Source organism: Scyliorhinus torazame, chromosome 3, assembly GCF_047496885.1.
Source record: "Scyliorhinus torazame isolate Kashiwa2021f chromosome 3, sScyTor2.1, whole genome shotgun sequence".
Classification (NCBI taxonomy): domain Eukaryota; kingdom Metazoa; phylum Chordata; class Chondrichthyes; order Carcharhiniformes; family Scyliorhinidae; genus Scyliorhinus; species Scyliorhinus torazame.
Genome location: NC_092709.1, coordinates 362,162,205 through 362,183,636, shown reverse-complemented (window position 1 = coordinate 362,183,636; position 21,432 = coordinate 362,162,205). Strand labels below are relative to the sequence as shown.

The following is a 21,432-nucleotide window of genomic DNA, read 5'->3' as shown; positions in this document are numbered from 1 at the left end:
GAGTTTTCTTCGCCCATCTAAGGACCATTTCTCTATCCTTAAAACGGAGAAATCTCACCACTATGGCTCTGGGAGCTTCTCCTGCTCTCGGTCCTCGCACCATAACTCGGTATGCTCCCTCCACCTCCAACGGACCCGTCGGGGCCTCCACTCCCATTAACGAGTGCAGCATCGTGCTCACATATGCCCCGACGTCCGCCCCCTCCATACCTTCAGGAAGGCCAAGAATCCTCAAGTTGCTCCTCCTTGCGTTATTTTCCAGTGCCTCCAACCTCTCCACAGATCGTTTCTGGTGTGCCTCCTGTATCTCCGACTTCACCACCAGGCCCTGTATGTCGTTTTCATTCTCTGCTGCTTTCGCCTTCACGACCCGAAGCTCCTGCTCCTGGGTCTTTTGTTCCTCTTTCAGCCCTTCAATCGCCTGTAATATCGGGGCCAACAACTCTTTCTTCATTTCCTTTTTTATCTCCTCCACGCAGCGTTTCAAAAACTCTTGTTGTTCAGGGCCCCATATGAAACTGCCACCTTCCGACGCCATCTTGGTTTCTGCTTGCCTTCCTTGCCGTTGTTCCAAAGGATCCGCTGCAATCCGGCCACTTTCCTCTCCTTTTTCCATCCGTGTCCAGGGGGAACACCCTTCTGGTTTACCGCACGGTGTTTTCAGCCGTTAAAATTGCCGTTGGGGCTCCTATCAAGAGCCCAAAAGTCCGTTTCACAGGGAGCTGCCGAAACGTGCGACTCAGCTGGTCATCGCCGCACCCGGAAGTCCTCCTTACTTACCTTCTTAGTGTTAATAATAAAATATGGTACTTAACTCACACCAATGGGTTTTATTATTAGGTTAGAGGAGGAGGGCGGGTGGGAGACACTACACGTGTAGTGTCTCGGGTTTCCTCTCCACCAGAATTTATTGGTGAGGGTCTTCCCAGAAGTCCGTGGGTCGAACTTCCTGTTCCCGCCTTAAACACTAAAATTAAAAAAAAAACAGAAAAGAGGGACCGAAAACGGGACCAGGTAAGTGTTTTTAAAGGACAGACTTACCTCCCAGCAATCCCAGAAGGCCCCTGCGCACCGTTCCCGCCGAAATTCAAAGGGCTGCTCCTGCAAAGGTAAGGGTTTTTAAAGTAAATACTCACCACCTCCCAGAAGGCCCCTGCGCACCGCTCCTGCCGAAATCTACTCGTTTAAGGAACTCAAAATGGACTGAAGAGAGCCAGAAGGGAGCATGAAAAAGCCCTGATGGGAAGGATTAGGGAAAACAAAACAGAACACCCGGAGGCCTTGTTCATCTTGGCCGGAGACTTCAACAAGGCCAACCTCAAGAGTGTACTGCCAAAATTCCACCAGCACATCTCCTGTCCCACCAGGGGCGACAACACTCTTGACCACTGCAACTCAAAAATCAAGGGCGCCTACCGTTCCATCCCCCGACCGCACTTTGGGAAATCAGACCATAAGACGGTGCTCCTTCTCCCGGCATACAAGCAGAAACTCAAGCGGGAGAATCCAGCTAAGAAGGTTGTGCAGTGCTGGTCCGAGGAGACAGAAGAGCTTTTACGTGACTGCTTAGAGACAGTGGACTGGTCCATATTTAAGAACTCAGCGACCAACTTAAATGAGTATGCCACCACCGTCACAGACTTCATCAGCAAATGTGTGGACGACTGCGTGCCAAAGAAAGCAGTACGTGCGTTCCCCAACCGGAAACCATGGCTCAATCGCGAGATTGACTCCCTACTGAAGGACAGATCTGAGGCGTTCAAGGCAGACGACCCTGACCTATACAAGAAATCCAGGTACAACCTCCGCAAAGCCATCCGGAATGCCAAGAGAGAATATCAAACCAAGCTAGAGTCACAGACAGACACTCGGCGGTTGTCGCAAGGACTAAACAACATAACGGGCTACAAAGCGAAGCCGAACAGTATCTCTGTCAGCAGCACACCCCTTCCCGATGAACTCAGTGCATTCTATGCTCGGTTCGAGCAGGTAACCAACAATCCGCTGGCGAGTGCCCCAGCAGCCCATAATTCACCCATACCCACCATCACAGCTTCCGAAGTCAGATTGGCCTTCCTGAAAGTGAACCCTCGGAAGGCGACGGGCCCGGACGGGATCCCTGGTCGTGCACTCAGAGCCTGCGCGGACCAGCTGGCAGAGGTATTCACGGACATCTTTAACCTGTCCCTACTCCACTCCGAGGTCACCACCTGCTTCAAGAAGACCACCATCATACCGGTACCAAAGAAGAACCAGGCAACGTGCCTCAATGACTACCGCCCAGTGGCCCTGACTTATGAAGTGCTTTGAGAGGTTGATCATGAAGCGCATCACCTCCATACTCCCAGAACACCTTGATCCACTGCAATTCGCATACCGCTGCAACCGGTCCACATCAGACACCATTTCCCTGGCCCTACACTCATCCCTAGAGCATCTCAAAAACAAGGACTCCTACATTAGACTCCTATTTATTGACTACAGCTCCGCCTTCAACACCATAATCCCAGCCAAGCTCATATCAAAGCTCCAAAACCTAGGACTTGGCTCCCCACTCTGTAACTGGATCCTCAATTTTCTGACCAACAGACCACAATCAGTAAGAATGAACAACAACACCTCTTCCACAATAATCCTCAACACCGGCGCCCCGCAAGGCTGCGTACTTAGCCCCCTACTCTACTCCCTGTACACACACGACTGCGTGGCAAAACTTGGTTCCAACTCCATCTACAAGTTTGCTGACGATACGACCATAGTGGGCCGGATCTCGAATAACGACGAGTCAGAATACAGGAGGGAGATAGAGAACCTAGTGGAGTGGTGTAGCGACAACAATCTCTCCCTCAATACCAGCAAAACTAAAGAGCTGGTCATTGACTTCAGGAAGCAAAGTACTGTACACACCCCTGTCAGCATCAACGGGGCCGAGGTGGAGATGGTTAGCAGTTTCAAATTCCTAGGGGTGCACATCTCCAAAAATCTGTCCTGGTCCACCCACGTCGCGCTACCACCAAGAAAGCACAACAGCGCCTATACTTCCTCAGGAAATTAAGGAAATTCGGCATGTCCACATTAACTCTTACCAACTTTTACAGATGCACCATAGAAAGCATCCTATCGGGCTGCATCACAGCCTGGTATGGCAACTGCTCGGCCCAGGACCGCAAGAAACTTCAGAGAGTCGTGAACACCGCCCAGTCCATCACACGAACCTGCCTCCCATCCATTGACTCCATCTACACCTCCCGCTGCCTGGGGAAAGTGGGCAGTATAATCAAAGATTCCTCCCACCCGGCTTACTCACTCTTCCAACTTCTTCCATCGGGCAGGAGATACAGAAGTCTGAGAACACGCACGAACAGACTCAAAAACAGCTTCTTCCCCGCTGTCACCAGACTCCTAAATGACCCTCTTATGGACTGATCTCATTAACACTACACCCTGTATGCTTCATCCGATGCCGGTGCTTTTGTAGTTACATTGTATATGTTGTGTTGCCCTATTATGTATTTTCTTTTATTCCCTTTTCTTCTCAGGTACTTAATGATCTGTTGAGCTGCTCGCAGAAAAATACTTTTCACTGTACCTCGGTACACGTGACAATAAACAAATCCAATCCAATCCAATCCAACCCCAAGGCGTATGGACGATAAGGGAATCGTGTAGATGGGCTTTAGAGTGTTTCGCAGGTCGGCGCGACAACGAGGGCCGAAGGGCCTGTACTGCGCTGTAATGTTCTATGTTCTATGTTCTGCACTTATGTGAGAAATAAGAGGATGATCAGAGTTCGAGTAGGGCCGATCAGGGATAGTGGTGAGAAATTGTGCCTAGAGTCTGAAGAGATGGGGAGGCCCTCAATGAATACTTTGCTTCAGAATTCACATGGACAGCAGTAAATTGAAGGGGTTAGGTTGATCTTAGATTAGGATAAATGGTCGGCACTGTCATAATATGCACCAATGCACATAATGAGATACAGACAGGCAGTGACAGACACTCAGTACAGCCAATCAACACACAGGACACAATCACCAGGCAGAACACTGGAAGAGGGTTTCCCACTATAAAACAAACGAGGCATCAGCACTCTGCCTCTTTCCACGAGTGACAACTGTAGTGACAGTCAGGGTGTATATATCAGTTAGCACCTTCTACACGTGGCTCAGAGCTAGTCTGGTCTAGTTAATGATAGTAAGCACGCTTAGATGAGTAGAGTGTCAAACCCACAGCGAACTGTGTGCACTGCTTAACAGGTTCAATAAAACGTGTTGAGTCTCTTTTCCAGTACAACTGCATCCAGTTGCATTCCATGTTACCCCAGGGTGATTAACACGACAGGCACAACATCATGGGCTGAAGGGCCTGTACTGTGCTGTACTGTTCTATGTTCTACGTACATACTCGAAGAATTCTAGTAGATTTGTGAAACATGGGGCGGAATTCTCCGGAAACGGCGCGATGTCCGCCGACTGGCGCCCAAAACGGCGCCAATCAGACGGGCATCGCGCCAAAGAACAAAGAAATGTACAGCACAGGAACAGGCCCTTCGGCCCTCCAAGCCCGTGCCAACCATGCTGCCCGACTAAACTACAATCTTCTACACTTCCTGGGTCCGTATCCTTCTATTCCCATCCTATTCATATATTTGTCAAGATGCCCCTTAAATGTCCCTATCGTCCCTGCTTCCACTACCTCCTCTGGTAGCGAGTTCCAGGCACCCACTACCCTCTGCGTAATGCTCCGCATCTTTGGGGTCCGAGCCCCAACATTGAGGGGCGAGGCCGACGCCGGAGGAATTTCCACCCCACCAGCTGGCGGAAATGGCCTTTGTTGCCCCGCCAGCTGGCACGGAAATTACATCTCCGGGCTGCGCATGCGCGGGAGCGTCAGCGACCGCTGGCAGTTTCCCACGCATGCGCAGTGGAGGGAGTCTCTTCCACCTCCGCCATGGTGGAGACCGTGGCGGAGGCGGAAGGGAAAGAGTGCCCCCCACGCCACAGGCCCGCCCGCGGATCGGTGGGCCCCGATCGCGGGCCAGGCCACCGTGGGGGCACCCCCCCAGGGTCAGATCGCCCCGCGTCCCCCCCCAGGACCCTGGAGCCCGCCCACGCCGCCTTGTCCCGCCGGTAAGTGAGGTTATTTAATTTACGCCGGCGGGACAGGCAATTTATCGGCGGGACTTCGGCCCATCCGGGCCAGAGAATCGAGCAGGGGGGCCCGCCAACCGGCGCGGAGCGATTCCCGCCCCCGCTGAATCTCCGGTGCCGGAGACTTCGGCAACCGGCGGGGGCGGGATTCACGCCAGCCCCCGGCGATTCTCCGACCCGGCGGGGGGTCGGAGAATGTCGCCCATGATGTGAAGCATGTGGGGCAGCACGGTAGCATAGTGGTTAGCACAATTGCTTCACAGCTCCAGGGTCCCAGGTTCGATTCAGGCTTGGGTCACTGTCTGTGTGGAGTCTGCACGTCCTCCCCGTGTGTGCGTGGGTTTCCTCCGGGTGTTCCGGTTTCCTCCCACAGTCCAAAGATGTGCAGGTTAGGTGGATTGGCCATGATAAATTGCCCTTAGTGTCCAAAATTGCCCTTCGTGTTGGGTGGGGTTACTGGGTTATGGGGATAGGGTGGAGGTGTTGACCTTGGGTAGGGTACTCTTTCCAAGAGCCGGTGCAGTCTCGATGGGCCGAATGGCCTCCTTCTGCACTGTAAATTCTATGTTATGCTATGTTATGATTTCCCCTTCATAAATCCATGCTGACTCTGTCCGATCCTGACACTGATTTCTAAATGCTCTGCTCTAAAATCTTTGGATGTTAGAATTTTCCTCAGTAACGACGTCAGGCTGACTGGTCTCGCATTCCATGTTTTCTCTCTGCGCCCACTTTTTAAACAGTGTGATTACATTAGCCACCCTCCAATCTGCAGGGACTGTTCCCCAGTCTATAGAATCCTGGAAGATGACCACCAATGCATCCACTATTTCAAGGGCCACTTCCTTTAGCACTCTGGGATGTAGATTATCAGGCCCCGGGGATTTAACGGCCTTCGATCCCTTCAGTTTCCCCATCATTTCTTTACCAAAACTAAGCTCCTCCAGTTCCTCCCTCTAATAAACCCTGCATTCTCCAACATTTCTGTTATCTGATTTGTGTGCTCATTTGTGAATACAGAACCAAAGTTTGTATTTAGTTGCTCAGCTATTTCTTTGTTCTCCATTATCCAGTCTCGTGTTTCTGACTGTAAGGGACCTACATTTGTCTTCACAAATCTTTTTTCTGTTCACATACCTTTTTAAAAATAAATTTAGAGTACCCAATTATTTTTTTCCAATAAAGAAGTAATTTAGATTGGCCAAATCACCTACCCTGCACATCTTTTTGGGTTGTAGGGGGGAGACCCACGCAGACACGGGTAAAATGTGGAAACTGCACACAGACAGTGATCCGGGGCCGGGATAAAACCCGGGTCCTCGCAGCCATGAGGCAGCAGTGCTAAGCACTGCACCACCATGCCACCCTTCTGTTCACATACCTATGGCAACTTTTACAGTCAGTTTTTATGTTCCCTGCAAGCTTACTCTCATAGGTTTCTGAAAAATGGATATAACACCCAAGTAAAGAAATCTTCATGGTCATGAAAATGTACTTCTTTCAAAGGGGTGGTGTTCAGAAAGCAATGGTAGTTTTAAGTGATTTATCTTTGTAAACATTGATTATTAGGTACAATTTTAAATGTGTTTAATGTTTCCATGCCTGGAAGGGTGAAACCACTTGTTAGATTCATGAGGGACAAAGATGTATATAGAACATACAGTGAAGAAGGAGGCCATTCGGCCCATCGAGTCTACACCGACCCACTTAAGCCCTCACTTCCACCCGATCTCGGTAACCCAATAACCCCGCCTAACCTTTTTGGTCACTGTGGGCAATTTATCATGGCCAATCCACATAACCTGCATATCTTTGGACTGTGGGAGGAAACCGGAGCACCCGGGAAAAACCCACGCACACACGGGGAGATCGTGCAGACTCCGCACAGACAGTAACCCAGCGGGGAATCGATCCTGGGACCCTGGCACTGTGAAGCCACAGTGCTAGCCACTTGTGCTACCATGCTGCCCACTGTGTGGGGGTTGGCTGAGTTTTAATTCTGTTTCTGTTGTGCTTAGAGAGGGCTATGGCCTGAAGAATAAATGAGCTAGCAGTGATTGTTTTGAAACTGGGGACCTTGTAAGATGAAAAAAAAAAACAGTTTTAGTTTTAGCTGGATGTGTTGCAGTTGAAGAAAGGCACCAAGATGTGACCATCTCTCAACTCTGTCAGGAGAAAGACCGGACAGGGTGAAAGCTCCAAAGAGACAGGCTTCCCAAAGAACCAGTTACTAGTAAATTCTGAGTAATCCAGTGATTTGGAACAGAATGAATGATTTGAACAACTGAAGTTAAGAGGACAGAGACCAAGGTATTGTTCAGAAGAATTCAAAGAATAGTAAACAAAAAGTTCTGAGTTAAAGTGATAATTGCAGTAACCATATTTAAAGTAGTAAAGCAAACTTGAAAGGTAAATCAAAAGCCTGATGCCATCAATGGAGTCTGCGAATCAAGAGTGAAAGAAATTGTGAACAGTTTATACAGCAGTCAAGGCAAATAAATCCGAAAGTGGATAGGATGAAACCTGGACACTGCTCCATTGTTAAAAGTGGAGCAGAAGCTTAGTTTAAAAGAGTCCTTTGGTAAATCTGGACTGGATTTTGGAATTCAAACCAATGATGGAAAGCATTATTATGAAAGAAGATTTAAAGTGTGTTTTGGGAGTGGAATTTGGAAACTCTCATGTGACTATCATATGGGGGAATTCTGAGGAAAATCCACAGACCCACGAATTTTGGTTCAGAGCAGTGTGTATCTGACCATAGCCAATCTGTGTGCTTAAAGGTGCTTTGGGTTACTGAGAGCATTGCAATTTAAGACCAAGTCCTCAAAGCCAGCACCAAGCTCATGATCTACAGAACAGCTTTGCTTCCCGTCCTCTTGTATACATCAGAAACCTCGACAATGTACAGCAGACACCTCAAATCCTTGGAGATGTATCACCAACGCTGCCTCCACAAAATAATGCAAATCCACCGCAGGATAGGCATATCAATGTGAGCGTTTCCTCCCAGGGCAATATCTCCAGTATCGAGGCACTGGTCATGCTCGATCAGCTGCGATGGCTGGGTACCATTGCCCGCATAAGACCATAAGACATAGGAGCAGAATTAGGCCATTCGGCCCATCGAGTCTGCTCTGCCATTCAATCATGGCTGATATTTTCTCATCCCCATTCTCCTGCCTTCTCCCCATAACCCCTGATCCCCTTATTAATCAAGAGAATTGTGAACAAGCACTCCTAACCCCCTTTGTGCTTCATATTTCCTCAGCAACTTCCCATTTCAAAAATAGTCTATGCCTCCGTGTCTCCTTCCAAAATGCATAACCTCACACTTTTCCACATTGTATTTCTGCCACTTCATTGCCCACTCTCCTCGCCTGTCCAAGTCCTTCTGCAGTCCCCTTGCTTCCTCAATACTACCTGTTCCTCTACAGATCTTTGTATCATCTGCAAACTTACCACTAGTCACTGGCTGTCATCCTGAAAAAGACCCCTTCAGCCCCACTCTCTGCCTTCTGCCAGTCAGCCAATCCTCTATCAATCCAGGATCGTACCGTTAACACCATGAGCTCTTAACTTATTTAACAGTCTCCTATGCGGCACCTTGTCAAAGGCCTTCTGGAAATCTAAATAAATCACGTTCCCTGGTTCTCCTTTGTCTAACTTCCTTGTTACTTCCTCAAAGAACTCTAACAGATTTGTCAGACACGACCTCCCTTTGACAAAGCCGTGCTGACTCAGTCATATTTTACTATGCACTTCCAAGTACTCCGCAATCTCATCTTTAATAATTACGGCCAATTTCAATATGCGCAACAAGCTCATTTACCTTGTTCTGGATACTGCGCGCGTTTAGGTACAAAACCTGTATTGACCACCTCCCATTTCACACCTGTCACCTTTTTTGCTCTGCCTGAGGGTGATGTTGTTCTTTTATTTTTGTTCTCTATTTCCCTTTGAGTTATTACACCTTCTAAGCTCTCATTCTGGTTCCTACCCCCCGGCCATACGAGTTTAAATCCTCCCGAGTGACACTCGCAATCCTCCCAGCCAGGATATTGGTGCCCCTCGGGTTGAGATGCAACCTGTTCTTCTTGTACAGGTCACACCTGCCCCGGAAGAGATCCCAATGGTCCAGAAATCTAAAACCCTCCCTCCTACACCACCAGTTTAGCCACGTGTTTAGCTGCACTATCCTCCTATTTCTAGCCTCACTGGCACGTGGCACAGGGAGTAATCCTAAGATTACAACCCGAGAGGTCCTGCTTTTTAGCTTACTGCCTAACTCCCTGAACTCCTTCTGCAGGACCTCATCACTCTTCCTCCCTATGTCATTAGTACCTATACTACGACCTCTGGCTGTTCACCCTCCCCCTTCAGGATGTCCTGTGTTCGTTCAGAGACATCCTTGACCCTGGCACCAGGGAGGCAACACACCATCCTGGAGTCTCTTTCATGTCCACAGAAGCATGCCTGACACAAGACACCCAAAACAAGTGTCACCTACCCACCTTATCAAATACCACATTCCAAACCTGTGGCAGTGTCTGTTGATCTATTCAGCCACAGCAGGACCCACCTCTCTGGAGTGGAAGCAAGTCATCCTCGATGCTGAAGGACTACCCAAGAAGAAAAATATTTGAAGATGTACTTTGTAATCTGTGTTAATCTTAAAATTGAGTGTATTTGTTAAGCTAACATGAGGGGGAGGTAAAGGAGTATTGCATCATAACTCAATTTTTCATGTTTAATAAGTGTTTATTTCTTGTAGTTAAAACTAATTAGTGGTCCTTTGTCTCTATTCCTCCATGTATTATTTAAAAAAGTAAATATTACAGTCTCCAGTTATAATGCCAATTGGGATCGTAACAGACATCTGTAATGGTCTCCTGGAAACAGGTGGGCTCGTGAGAATGAGCTGTGTGTGTGTTCGACTGACATTTAAACATGGTGCCTGCACCTTCGGCCCTATTAGCTCATAGAATCATGGAATTTACAGTGCAGAAGGAGGCCATTTGGCTCATCGAGTCTGCACCGGCCCACGCCTCCACCTTAACCCAGTAATCCTACCTAACCTTTTTGAATACTAAGGGCAATTTATCACGGCCAATCCACCTAACCTGCACATCTTTGGACTGTGGGAGGAAACCGGAGCACCCGGAGGAAACCCACGCACACACGGGGAGGACGTGCAGACTCCGCACAGACAGTGACCCAAGCCGGGAATTGAACCTGGAACCCTGGAGCTGTGAAGCCACTGTGCTAACCACTGTGCTACCCTGCTGCCCCTGATGGCAGGCAGACAATTTAGCTCTTGAGCCACCAGGTGATGGGCCCCATACTCGCCTGAATAACTAATGAGGTTCCAAGCACAGAATTTGATGCAAGCTCAGAGCAGCGGAGTAACGCCTTCACACTTCGGCTCATAAATGGAACATTCTGCTCTACATTTTGGATTTTGCAATTGCTGGTTTCTTGAGTGCAGTCTGTCCTCTGTCTATTTCAAACAATTGAAGGAGCATGCTGTTTGATTTTATCGGCCAATTGCTGCAACGTACAACCTGCATACCTGCTATCACTCCGGAGGTTAAATTCAGGCACAACGTTGCTGAATTGTGTGTTATGGGGAATATCCCTTTGGACTGATGGCAGCATCCTGTACATGGAAAATCCACTCCCACAGCCACTGCACAGTAACAGAGTCAAACCCTTTCCTTTATCAGCTGTTCAAACGTTTCACCACGTTAACTCCTAACTGGGCCAAAGTCTGCCACTTTTGGATCTGGTAAGTTCCCAGCCCACCTAAAATAACCCAGGAAAGGCAAATGATTTCAATGTTGCACTCCCATCACTACTGGACTGGGACAACATTGAGATTTTTTTGTTCAAATCCTGCCATGGGACTTGAACACAAGACCTTCTGACTCAGAAGTGGGTTCCGTTTAAATGCTTTGCCTTGAATGCAGTGAAATATGTTCAACATATTGAGATGGCATCCTAGTAAACCATTATTTTCTGCATTTGTTTTATCCTCAGGAATGTTCAGATCCCTGTTGTGAGCCGTCAACCTGTAAACTCAAACCTGGCGGAAAATGTTCGACCGGTGCCTGCTGTAAGGCCTGCCAAGTAAGATCTCATTGGATCACTCTGCCATGCAGGACATGTTGAGAGAGTGTCCAGCGTCCAAGGGTTCATTAATAGGGCATAGAGTACAAAAATAAGGAAGTTATGTTAAAATTGTATAGAGCACTGATTGAGTCTGAACTGGAGTATTGCATCTGGCCCTCGCTCCCACACTTTAAGAAAGATGCGAAGGCATTAGAGAGAGTGCAGAAATGTTAATGAGAATGGTTCCAGGGATGAGGACCTTCAGTCTGAAGATAGATTGGAGAAGACAGATTTCTGATGCACAATGGTGAGAAGGTTTGGGGGCCAGACATGAAAGTCAAATTGAGATCACAACCGGATCAGCCATAATCACATTGAATGGTGAGCAAAGAACAAAGAAATGTACAGCACAGGAACAGGCCCTTCGGCCCTCCAAGCCCGTGCCGACCATGCTGCCCAACGAAACTACAATCTTCTACACTTCCTGGGTCCGTATCCCTCTATTCCCATCCTATTCATGTATTTGTCAAGATGCCCCTTAAATGTCACTATCGTCCCTGCTTCCACCACCTCCTCCGGTAGTGAGTTCCAGGCACCCACTACCCTCTGTGTAAAAAACTTGCCTCGTACATCTACTCTAAACCTTGCCCCTCTCACCTTAAACCTATGCCCCCTAGTAATTGACCCCTCTATCCTGGGGAAAAGCCTCTGACTATCCACTCTGTCTATGCCCCTCATAATTTTATATACCTCTATCAGGTCTCCCCTCAACCTCCTTCGTTCCAGTGAGAGCAAACCGAGTTTATTCAATCGCTCCTCATAGCTAATGCCCTCCATACCAGGCAACATTCTGGTAAATCTCTTCTGCACCCTCTCTAAAGCCTCCACATCCTTCTGGTAGTGTGGCGACCAGAATTGAACACTATACTCCAAGTGTGGCCTAACTAAGGTTCTATACAGCTGCAACAGGACTTGCCAATTCTTCTACTCAATGCCCCGGCCAATGAAGGCAAGCATGCCGTATGCCTTCTTGACTACCTTCTCCACCTGTGTTGCCCCTTTCAATGACCTGTGGACCTGTACTCCTAGATCTCTTTGACTTTCAATACTCTTGAAGGTTCTACCATTCACTGTATATTCCCTACCTGCATTAGACCTTCCAAAATGCATTACCTCACATTTGTCCGGATTAAACTCCATCTGCCATCTCTCCGCCCAAGTCGCCAGACAATCTAAATCCTGCTGTATCCTCCGACAGTCCTCATCGCTATCCGCAATTCCACCAACCTTTGTGTCGTCTGCAAACTTACTAATCAGACCAGTTACATTTTCCTCCAAATCATTTATATATACTACAAAGAGCAAAGGTCCCAGCACTGATCCCTGTGGAACACCACTGGTCACAGCCCTCCAATTAGAAAAGCATCCCTCCATTGCTACTCTCTGCCTTCTATGGCCTAGCCAGTTCTGTATCCACCTTGCCAGCTCACCCCTGATCCCGTGTGACTTCACCTTTTGTACTAGTCTACCATGAGGGACCTTGTCAAAGGCCTTACTGAAGTCCATATAGACAACATCTACTGCCCTACCTGCATCAATCATCTTAGTGACCTCCTCAAAAAACTCTATCAAGTTAGTGAGACACGACCTCCCCTTCACAAAACCGTGCTGCCTCTCACTAATACGTCCATTTGCTTCCAAATGGGAGTAGATCCTGTCTCGAAGAATTCTCTCCAGTAATTTCCCTACCACTGAAGTAAGGCTCACCGGCCTGTAGTTCCCGGGATTATCCCTGCTACCCTTCTTAAACAGGGGAACAACATTGGCTATTCTCCAGTCCTCCGGGACATTACCTGAAGACAGTGAGGATCCAAAGATTTCTGTCAAGTCATCAGCAATTTCCTCTCCAGCCTCCTTCAGTATTCTGGGGTAGATCCCATCAGGCCCTGGGGACTTATCTACCTTAATATTTTTTAAGACACCCAACACCTCGTCTTTTTGGATCACAATGTGACCCAGGCTATCTACACCCCCTTCTCCAGACTCAACATCTACCAATTCCTTCTCTTTGGTGAATACTGATGCAAAGTATTCATTTAGTACCTCGCCCATTTCCTTTGGCTCCACACATAGATTCCCTTGCCTATCCTTCAGTGTGCCAACCCTTTCTCTGGCTACCCTCTTGCTTTTTATGTACGTGTAAAAAGCCTTGGGATTTTCCTTAACCCTATTTGCAAATGACTTTTCATGACCCCTTCTAGCCCTCCTGACTCCTTGCTTAAGTTCCTTCCTACTTTCCTTATATTCCACGCAGGCTTCGTCTGTTCCCAGCCTTTTAGCCCTGACAAATGCCTCCTTTTTCTTTTTGACGAGGCCTACAATATCACTCGTCATCCAAGGTTCCCGAAAATTGCCGTATTTATCTTTCTTCCTCACAGGAACATGCCGGTCCTGTATTCCTTTCAACTGCCACTTGAAAGCCTCCCACATGTCAGATGTTGATTTGCCCTCAAACACCCGCCCCCAATCTATGTTCTTCAGTTCCCGCCTAATATTGTTATAATTAGCCTTCCCCCAATTTAGCACATTCATCCTCGGACCACTCGACCACTCTTATCCTTGTCCACCAGTACTTTAAAACTTACTGAATTGTGGTCACTGTTACCGAAATGCTCCCCTACTGAAACATCTACCACCTGGACGGGCTCATTCCCCAATACCAGGTCCTGTACCGCCCCTTCCCTAGTTGGACTGTCTACATATTGTTTTAAGAAGCCCTCCTGGATGCTCCTTACAAACTCCACCCCGTCTAAGCCCCTGGCACTAAGTGAGTCCCAGTCAATATTGGGGAAGTTGAAGTCTCCCATCACCACAACCCTGTTGTTTTTACTCTTTTCCAAAATCTGTCTACCTATCTGCTCCTCTATCTCCCGCTGGCTGTTGGGAGGCCTGTAGTATACCCCCAACATTGTGACTGCACCCTTCTTATTCCTGATCTCTACCCATATAGCCTCACTGCCCTCTGAGGTGTCCTCTCGCAGTACAGCTGTGATATTCTCCCGAACAAGTAGCGCAAGTCCACCTCCCCTTTTACATCCCCCTCTATCCTGCCTGAAACATCTAAATCCTGGAACGTTTAGCTGCCAATCCTGCCCTTCCCTCAACCAGGTCTCTGTAATGGCAACAACATCATAGTTCCAAGTACTAATCCAAGCTCTAAGTTCATCTGCCTTACCCGTAATGCTCCTTGCATTAAAACATATGCACTTCAGGCCACCAGACCCGCTGTGTTCAGCAACTTCTCCCTGTCTGCTCTGCCTCAGAGCCACACTGTCCCTATTCCCTAGTTCTCCCTCAATGCTCTCACCTTCTGACCTATTGCTCCCGTGCCCACCCCCCTGCCATACTAGTTTAAACCCTCCCGTGTGACACTAGCAAACCTCGCGGCCAGGATATTTATGCCTCTCCGGTTTAGATGCAACCAGTCCTTCTTATACAGGTCACATCTGCCCCGGAAGAGCTCCCAGTGGTCCAGATAATGGAAACCCTCCCTCCTACACCAGCTGTTTAGCCACGTGTTTATCTGCTCTATCTTCCTATTTCTAGCCTCACTGGCACGTGGCACAGAGAGTAATCCCGAGATTACAACCCTCGAGGTCCTGTCTTTTAACTTTCTGCCTAGCTCCCTGAACTCCTGCTGCAGGACCTCATGCCCCTTCCTGCCTATGTCGTTAGTACCAATATGTACAACGACCTCTGCCTGTTTGCCCTCCCCCTTCAGGATGCCCTCTACCCGTTCGGAGACATCCTGGACCCTGGCACCAGGGAGGCAACATACCATCCTGGAGTCTCTTTCACGTCCACAGAAGCGCCTATCTGTGCCCCTGACTACAGAGTCCCCTATTACTCTTCTGCGCTTTGACCCTCCCTTCTGAACATCAGAGCCAGCCGTGGTGCCACTGCTCTGGCTGCTGCTGTTTTCCCCTGATAGGCTATCCCCCCCGACAGTATCCAAAGGGGTATACCTGTTCGGGAGGGGGACAACCACAGGGGATTCCTGCACTGACTGCCTGCCCTTTCTGGTGGTCACCCATTTCTCTGTCTGCACCTTGGGTGTGACCACATTTACATAACTGCGATCTATGACGCTTTCCGCCACCTGCATGCTCCGAAGTGCATCCAATTGCTGCTCCAACCGAACCATGCGATCTGTGAGGAGCTCCAGGTGGGTGCACTTTCTGCAGATGAAGCCATCCGGGACGCTGGAAGCCTCCCGGACCTGCCACATCTCACAGTCAGAGCACAGCACCCCTCTAACTGACATTGCGTCAATTAATTAAAATTAAAATTACTCAGAAGGTCAGAAGGTAAGTAAGTGATTTTACTCATTTTTGCTTTTATACCTTTTTCAAATTGTGTGTGTCGGGGGGGAAACTGAAGTGACATTACAGAAAAGTTGTGACCTGAGTGGCTGGTTGGGAATCTACACTAAATTTAAAAAATTAAGCATTGGTAACTAATTAAACAAAATTACTCAATTATAATTGAGAGGGGTATCTAAGCCAGAGATCGGAGAGTACTATATTTAGCTTTCGCATTTATATTAGAAATCTAGTGCTAGGAAACAGATAGTTAACAGTAACTTTAAAAAATATATGTATATAAAAAAATATTTTAAACTTTTAATTTTAATTAATTGATGCAATGTCAGTTAGAGGGGTGCAGTGCTCTGACTGTGAGATGTGGCAGGTCCGGGAGGCTTCCAGCTTCCCGGATAGCTTCATCTGCAGAAAGTGCAGCCAACTGGAGCTCCTCACAGACCGCATGGTTCGGTTGGAGCAGCAATTGGATGCACTTAGGAGCATGCAGGTGGCGGAAAGCGTCATAGATCGCAGTTCTATAAATGTGGTCACACCCAAGGTGCAGGCAGAGAAATGGGTGACCATCAGAAAGGGCAGGCAGTCAGTGCAGGAATCCCCTGTGGTTGCCCCCTCTCGAACAGGTATACCCCTTTGGATACTGTCAGGGGGGATAGCCTATCAGGGGAGAACAGCAGCAGCCAGAGCAGTGGCACCATGGCTGGCTCTGATGTTCAGAAGGCAGGGTCAAAGCGCAGAAGAGCAATAGTAATAGGGGACTCTATAGTCAGGGGCACAGATAGGCGTTTCATTGGACGTGAAAGAGACTCCAGGATGGTATGTTGCCTCCCTGGTGCCTGGGTCCAGGATGTCTCCAAATGGGTAGAGGGCATCCTGAAGGGGGAGGGCAAACAGGCAGAGGTCGTTGTACATATTGGTACTAACGACATAGGCAGGAAGGGGCATGAGGTCCTGCAGCAGGAGTTCAGGGAGCTAGGCAGAAAGTTAAAAGACAGGACCTCTAGGGTTGTAATCTCGGGATTACTCCCTGTGCCACGTGCCAGTGAGGCTAGAAATAAGAAGATAGAGCAGCTAAACACGTGGCTAAACAGCTGATGTAGGAGGGAGGGTTTCCATTATCTGGACCACTGGGAGCTCTTCCGGGGCAGGTGTGACCTATATAAGAAGGACGGGTTGCATCTAAACTGGAGAGGCATAAATATCCTGGCCGCGAGGTTTGCTAGTGTCACACGGAAGGGTTTAAACTAGTATGGCAGGGGAGTGGGCATGGCAGCAATAGGTCAGAAGGTGAGATCATTGAGGGAGGACTAGGGAATAGGGACAGTGTGGCTCTGAGGCAGAGCAGACAGGGAGAAGTTGCTGAACACAGCGGGTCTGGTGGCCTGAAGTGCATATGTTTTAATGCAAGAAGTATTACGGGTAAGGCAGATGAATTTAGAGCATGGATTAGTACTTGGAACTATGATGTTGTTGCCATTACAGAGACCTGGTTGAGGGAAGAGCAGGATTGGCAGCTAAACGTTCCAGGATTTAGATGTTTCAGGCGGGATAGAGGGGGATGTAAAAGGGGTGGAGGAGTTGCGCTGCTGGTTAGGGAGAATATCACAGCTGTACTGCGGGAGGACACCTCAGAGGGCAGCGAGGCTATATGGGTAGAGATCAGGAATAAGAAGGGTGCAGTCACAATGTTGGGGGTTTACTACAAGCCTCCCAACAGCCAGCCGGAGATAGAGGAGCAGATAGGTAGACAGATTTTGGAAAAGAGTAAAAACAACAGGGTTGTGGTGATGGGAGACTTCAACTTCCCCAAGATTGACTGGGACTCACTTAGTGCCAGAGGCTTAGACGGGGCGGAGTTTGTAAGGAGCATCCAGGAGGGCTTCTTAAAACAATATGTAGACAGTCCAACTAGGGAAGGGGCGGTACTGGACCTGGTATTGGGGAATGAGCCCGGCAGGTGGTAGATGTTTCAGTAGGGGAGCATTTCGGGAACAGTGACCACAATTCAGTAAGTTTTAAACTGCTGGTGGACAAGGATAAGAGTGGTCCTAGGATGAATGTGCTAAATTGGGGGAAGGCTAATTATAACAATATTAGGCGGGAACTGAAGAACATAGATTGGGGGCAGATATTTGAGGGCAAATCAACATCTGACATGTGGGAGGCTTTAAAGTGTCAGTTGAAAGGAATTCAGGACCGGCATGTTCCTGTGAGGAAGAAGGATAAATACGGCAATTTTCAGGAACCTTGGGTAACGAGAGATATTGTAGGCCTTGTCAAAAAGAAAAAGGAGGCATTTGTCAGGGCTAAAAAGCTGGGAACAGACGAAGCCTGTGTGGAATATAAGGAAAGTAGGAAGGAAATTAAGCAAGGTGTCAGGAGGGCTAGGAGGGGTCACGAAAAGTCATTGGCAAATAGGGTTAAGGAAAATCCAAAGGCTTTTTACACGTACATAAAAAGCAAGAGGGTAGCCAGGGAAAGGGTTGGCCCACTAAAGGATAGGCAAGGGAATCTATGTGTGGAGCCAGAGGAAATGGGCGAGGTACTAAATGAATACTTCGCATCAGCATTCACCAAAGAGAAGAAATTGGTAGATGTTGAGTCTGGAGAAGGGTATGTAGATAGCCTGGGTCACATTGAGATCCAAAAAGACGAGGTGTTGGGTGTCTTAAAAAATATTATGGTAGATAAGTCCCCAGGGCCTGATGGGATCTACCCCAGAATACTGAAGGAGGCTGGAGAGGAAATTGCTGATGCCTTGACAGAAACCTTTGGATCCTCACTGTCTTCAGGGGATGTCCCGGAGGACTGGAGAATAGCCAATGTTGTTCCTCTGTTTAAGAAGGGTCGCAAGGATAATCCAGGGAACTACAGGCCGGTGAGCCTTAATTCAGAGGAAATTACTGGAGAGAATTCTACGAGACAGGATCCACTCCCATTTGGAAGCAAATGGACGTATTAGTGAGAGGCAGCATGGTTTTGTAAAGGGGAGGTCGTGTCTCACTAACTTGATAGAGTTTTTTGAGGAGGTCACTAAGATGATTGATGCAGGTAGGGCAGTGGGTGTTGTCTATATGGACTTCAGTAAGGCCTTTGACAAGGTCCCTCATGGTAGACTAATACAAAAGGTGAAGTCACACGGGATCAGGGGTAAGCTGGCAAGGTGGATACAGAACTGGCTAGGTCATAGAAGGCAGAGAGTAGCAATGGAAGGATGTTTTTCTAATTGGAGGGCTGTGACCAGTGGTGTTCCGCAGGGATCAGTGCTGGGACCTTTGCTGTTTGTAATATATATAAATGATTTGGAGGAAAATGTAACTGGTCTGATTAGTAAGTTTGCAGACGACACAAAGGTTGATGGAATTGCGGATAGCGATGAGGACTGTCAGAGGATACAGCAGGATTTAGATTGTTTGGAGACTTGTGTGGAGAGATGGCAGATGGAGTTTAATCCGGACAAATGTGAGGTAATGCATTTTGGAAGGTCTAATGTAGGTAGGGAATATACAGTGAATGGTAGAACCCTCAAGAGTATTGAAAGTCAAAGAGATCTAGGAGTCCAGGTCCACAGGTCACTGAAAGGGGCAACACAGGTGGAGAAGGTAGTCAAGAAGGTATACGGCATGCTTGCCTTCATTGGCCGGGGCATTGAGTATAAGAATTGGCGAGTCATGTTGCAGCTGTATAGAACCTTAGTTAGGCCACACTTGGAGTATAGTGTTCAATTCTGGTCACCACACTACCAGAAGGATATGGAGGCTTTAGAGAGGGTGCAGAAGAGATTTACCAGAATGTTGCCTGGTATGGAGGGCATTAGCTATGAGGAGCGGTTGAATAAACTCGGTTTGTTCTCACTGGAACGAAGGAGGTTGAGGGGCGACCTGATAGAGGTCTACAAAATTATGAGGGGCATAGACAGAGTGGATAGTCAGAGACTTTCTCCTGGGGTAGAGGGGTCAATTACTAGGGGGCATAGGTTTAAGGTGAGAGGGGCTAGGTTTAGAGGATATGTACGAGGCACGTTTTTTACGCAGAGGGTAGTGGGTGCCTGGAACTCGCTACCGGAGGAGGTGGTGGAAGCAGGGACGATAGTGACATTTAAGGGGCATCTTGACAAATACATGAATCGGATGGGAATAGAGGGATACGGACCCAGGAAGTGTAGAAGATTGTAGTTTAGTCGGGCAGCATGGTCGGCACGGGCTTGGAGGGCCGAAGGGCCTGTTCCTGTGCTGTATATTTCTTTGTTCTTTGTTTGTTATGGGGAAGGGCTTAGAAACTCCGAAGTGTAAATAAAAATAATAAATAACCTTTATTGTCACAAGTAGGCTTACATTAACACTGTAATGAAATTACCATGAAAAGCACCTAGTCGCCACATCCAGGTGCCTGTTCGGGTACACAGAGGGAGACTTCAGAATTCTCAGCCGGGACGGGAATTGAACTTGCTGCTGATCTTGTTCTGATTCATAAACCAGCTGTCTAGCCCACTGAGCTAAACCAACCTGAGTGTGTAATGAAGCTTACCTGACCTATAATTTTTATAGTACGAAGTCTTACAACACCAGGTTAAAGTCCAACAGGTTTGTTTCGATGTCACTAGCTTTCGGAGCGCTGCTCCTTCCTCAGGTGAATGAAGAGGTCTGTTCCAGAAACAAATATATAGACAAATTCAAAGATGCCAAACAATGCTTGGAATGCGAGCATTAGCAGGTGATTAAATCTTTACAGATCCAGAGATGGGGTAACCCCAGGTTAAAGAGGTGTGAATTGTACCAAGCCAGGACAGTTGGTAGGATTTTGCAGGCCAGATGGTGGGGGATGAATGTAATGCGACATGAATCCCAGGTCCCGGTTGAGGCCGCACTCATGTGTGCGGAACTTGGCTTTAAGTTTCTGCTCGGCGATTCTGCGTTGTCGCGGGTCCTGAAGGCCGCCTTGGAGAACGCTTACCCGGAGATCAGAGGCTGAATGCCCTTGACTGCTGAAGTGTTCCCCGACTGGAAGGAAAGGATGTCCCGAAGCATGGTACATTGGCGAGACCATGCAGACGCTGCGACAACGAATGAACGGACATCGCGCAACAATCACCAGGCAGGAATGTTCCCTTCCAGTCGGGGAACACTTCAGCAGTCAAGGGCATTCAGCCTGTGATCTCCGGGTAAGCGTTCTCCAAGGCGGCCTTCAGTACCCGCGACAACGCAGAATCGCCGAGCAGAAACTTATAGCCAAGTTCCGCACATATGAGTGCGGCCTCAACTGGGACCTGGGATTCATGTTGCATTACATTCATCCCCCACCATCTGGCCTGCAAAATCCTACCAACTGTCCTGGCTTGGTACAATTCACACCTCTTTAACCTGGGGTTACCCCGTCTCTGGATCTGTAAAGATTTAATCACCTGCTAATGCTCGCATTCCGAGCATTGTTTGGCATCTTTGAATTTGTCTATATATGTGTTTCTGGAACAGACCTCTTCATTCACCTGAGGAAGGAGCAGCGCTCCGAAAGCTAGTGACATCGAAACAAACCTGTTGGACTTTAACCTGGTGTTGTAAGACTTCGTACTGTGCTCACCCCAGTCCAACGCTGGCATCTCCACATTATAATTTTTATATTGAATTTGGCGAGGATGAACACAAGAACCTTCGCTTCAGGTGTGATTCATCAGACTTCCGAGGTGCTTTTATCAAAACACAGTTTATTATATGAATGTAGTTAACATATATAAATCAATTTCAAACATGAAAAAACACACAACAGCTGCAGTGATCTATGTATATAACTCTTAA

At 48.1% G+C, this 21,432-nt stretch overlaps 1 protein-coding gene across 2 annotated transcripts in view; it reads left to right on the top strand.

The window, feature by feature from the left end:
* The window catches only part of LOC140409647 (disintegrin and metalloproteinase domain-containing protein 12-like), a 1,449,600-nt gene that overhangs the window by 857,257 nt on the left and 570,911 nt on the right, over positions 1–21,432 (top strand). For both annotated transcript variants that reach the window (XM_072497981.1, XM_072497982.1), the window contains exon 13: positions 11,190–11,279. In XM_072497981.1, coding sequence (XP_072354082.1) covers positions 11,190–11,279 — 90 coding nt within the window. The remainder of the gene's footprint in view (positions 1–11,189; positions 11,280–21,432) is intronic.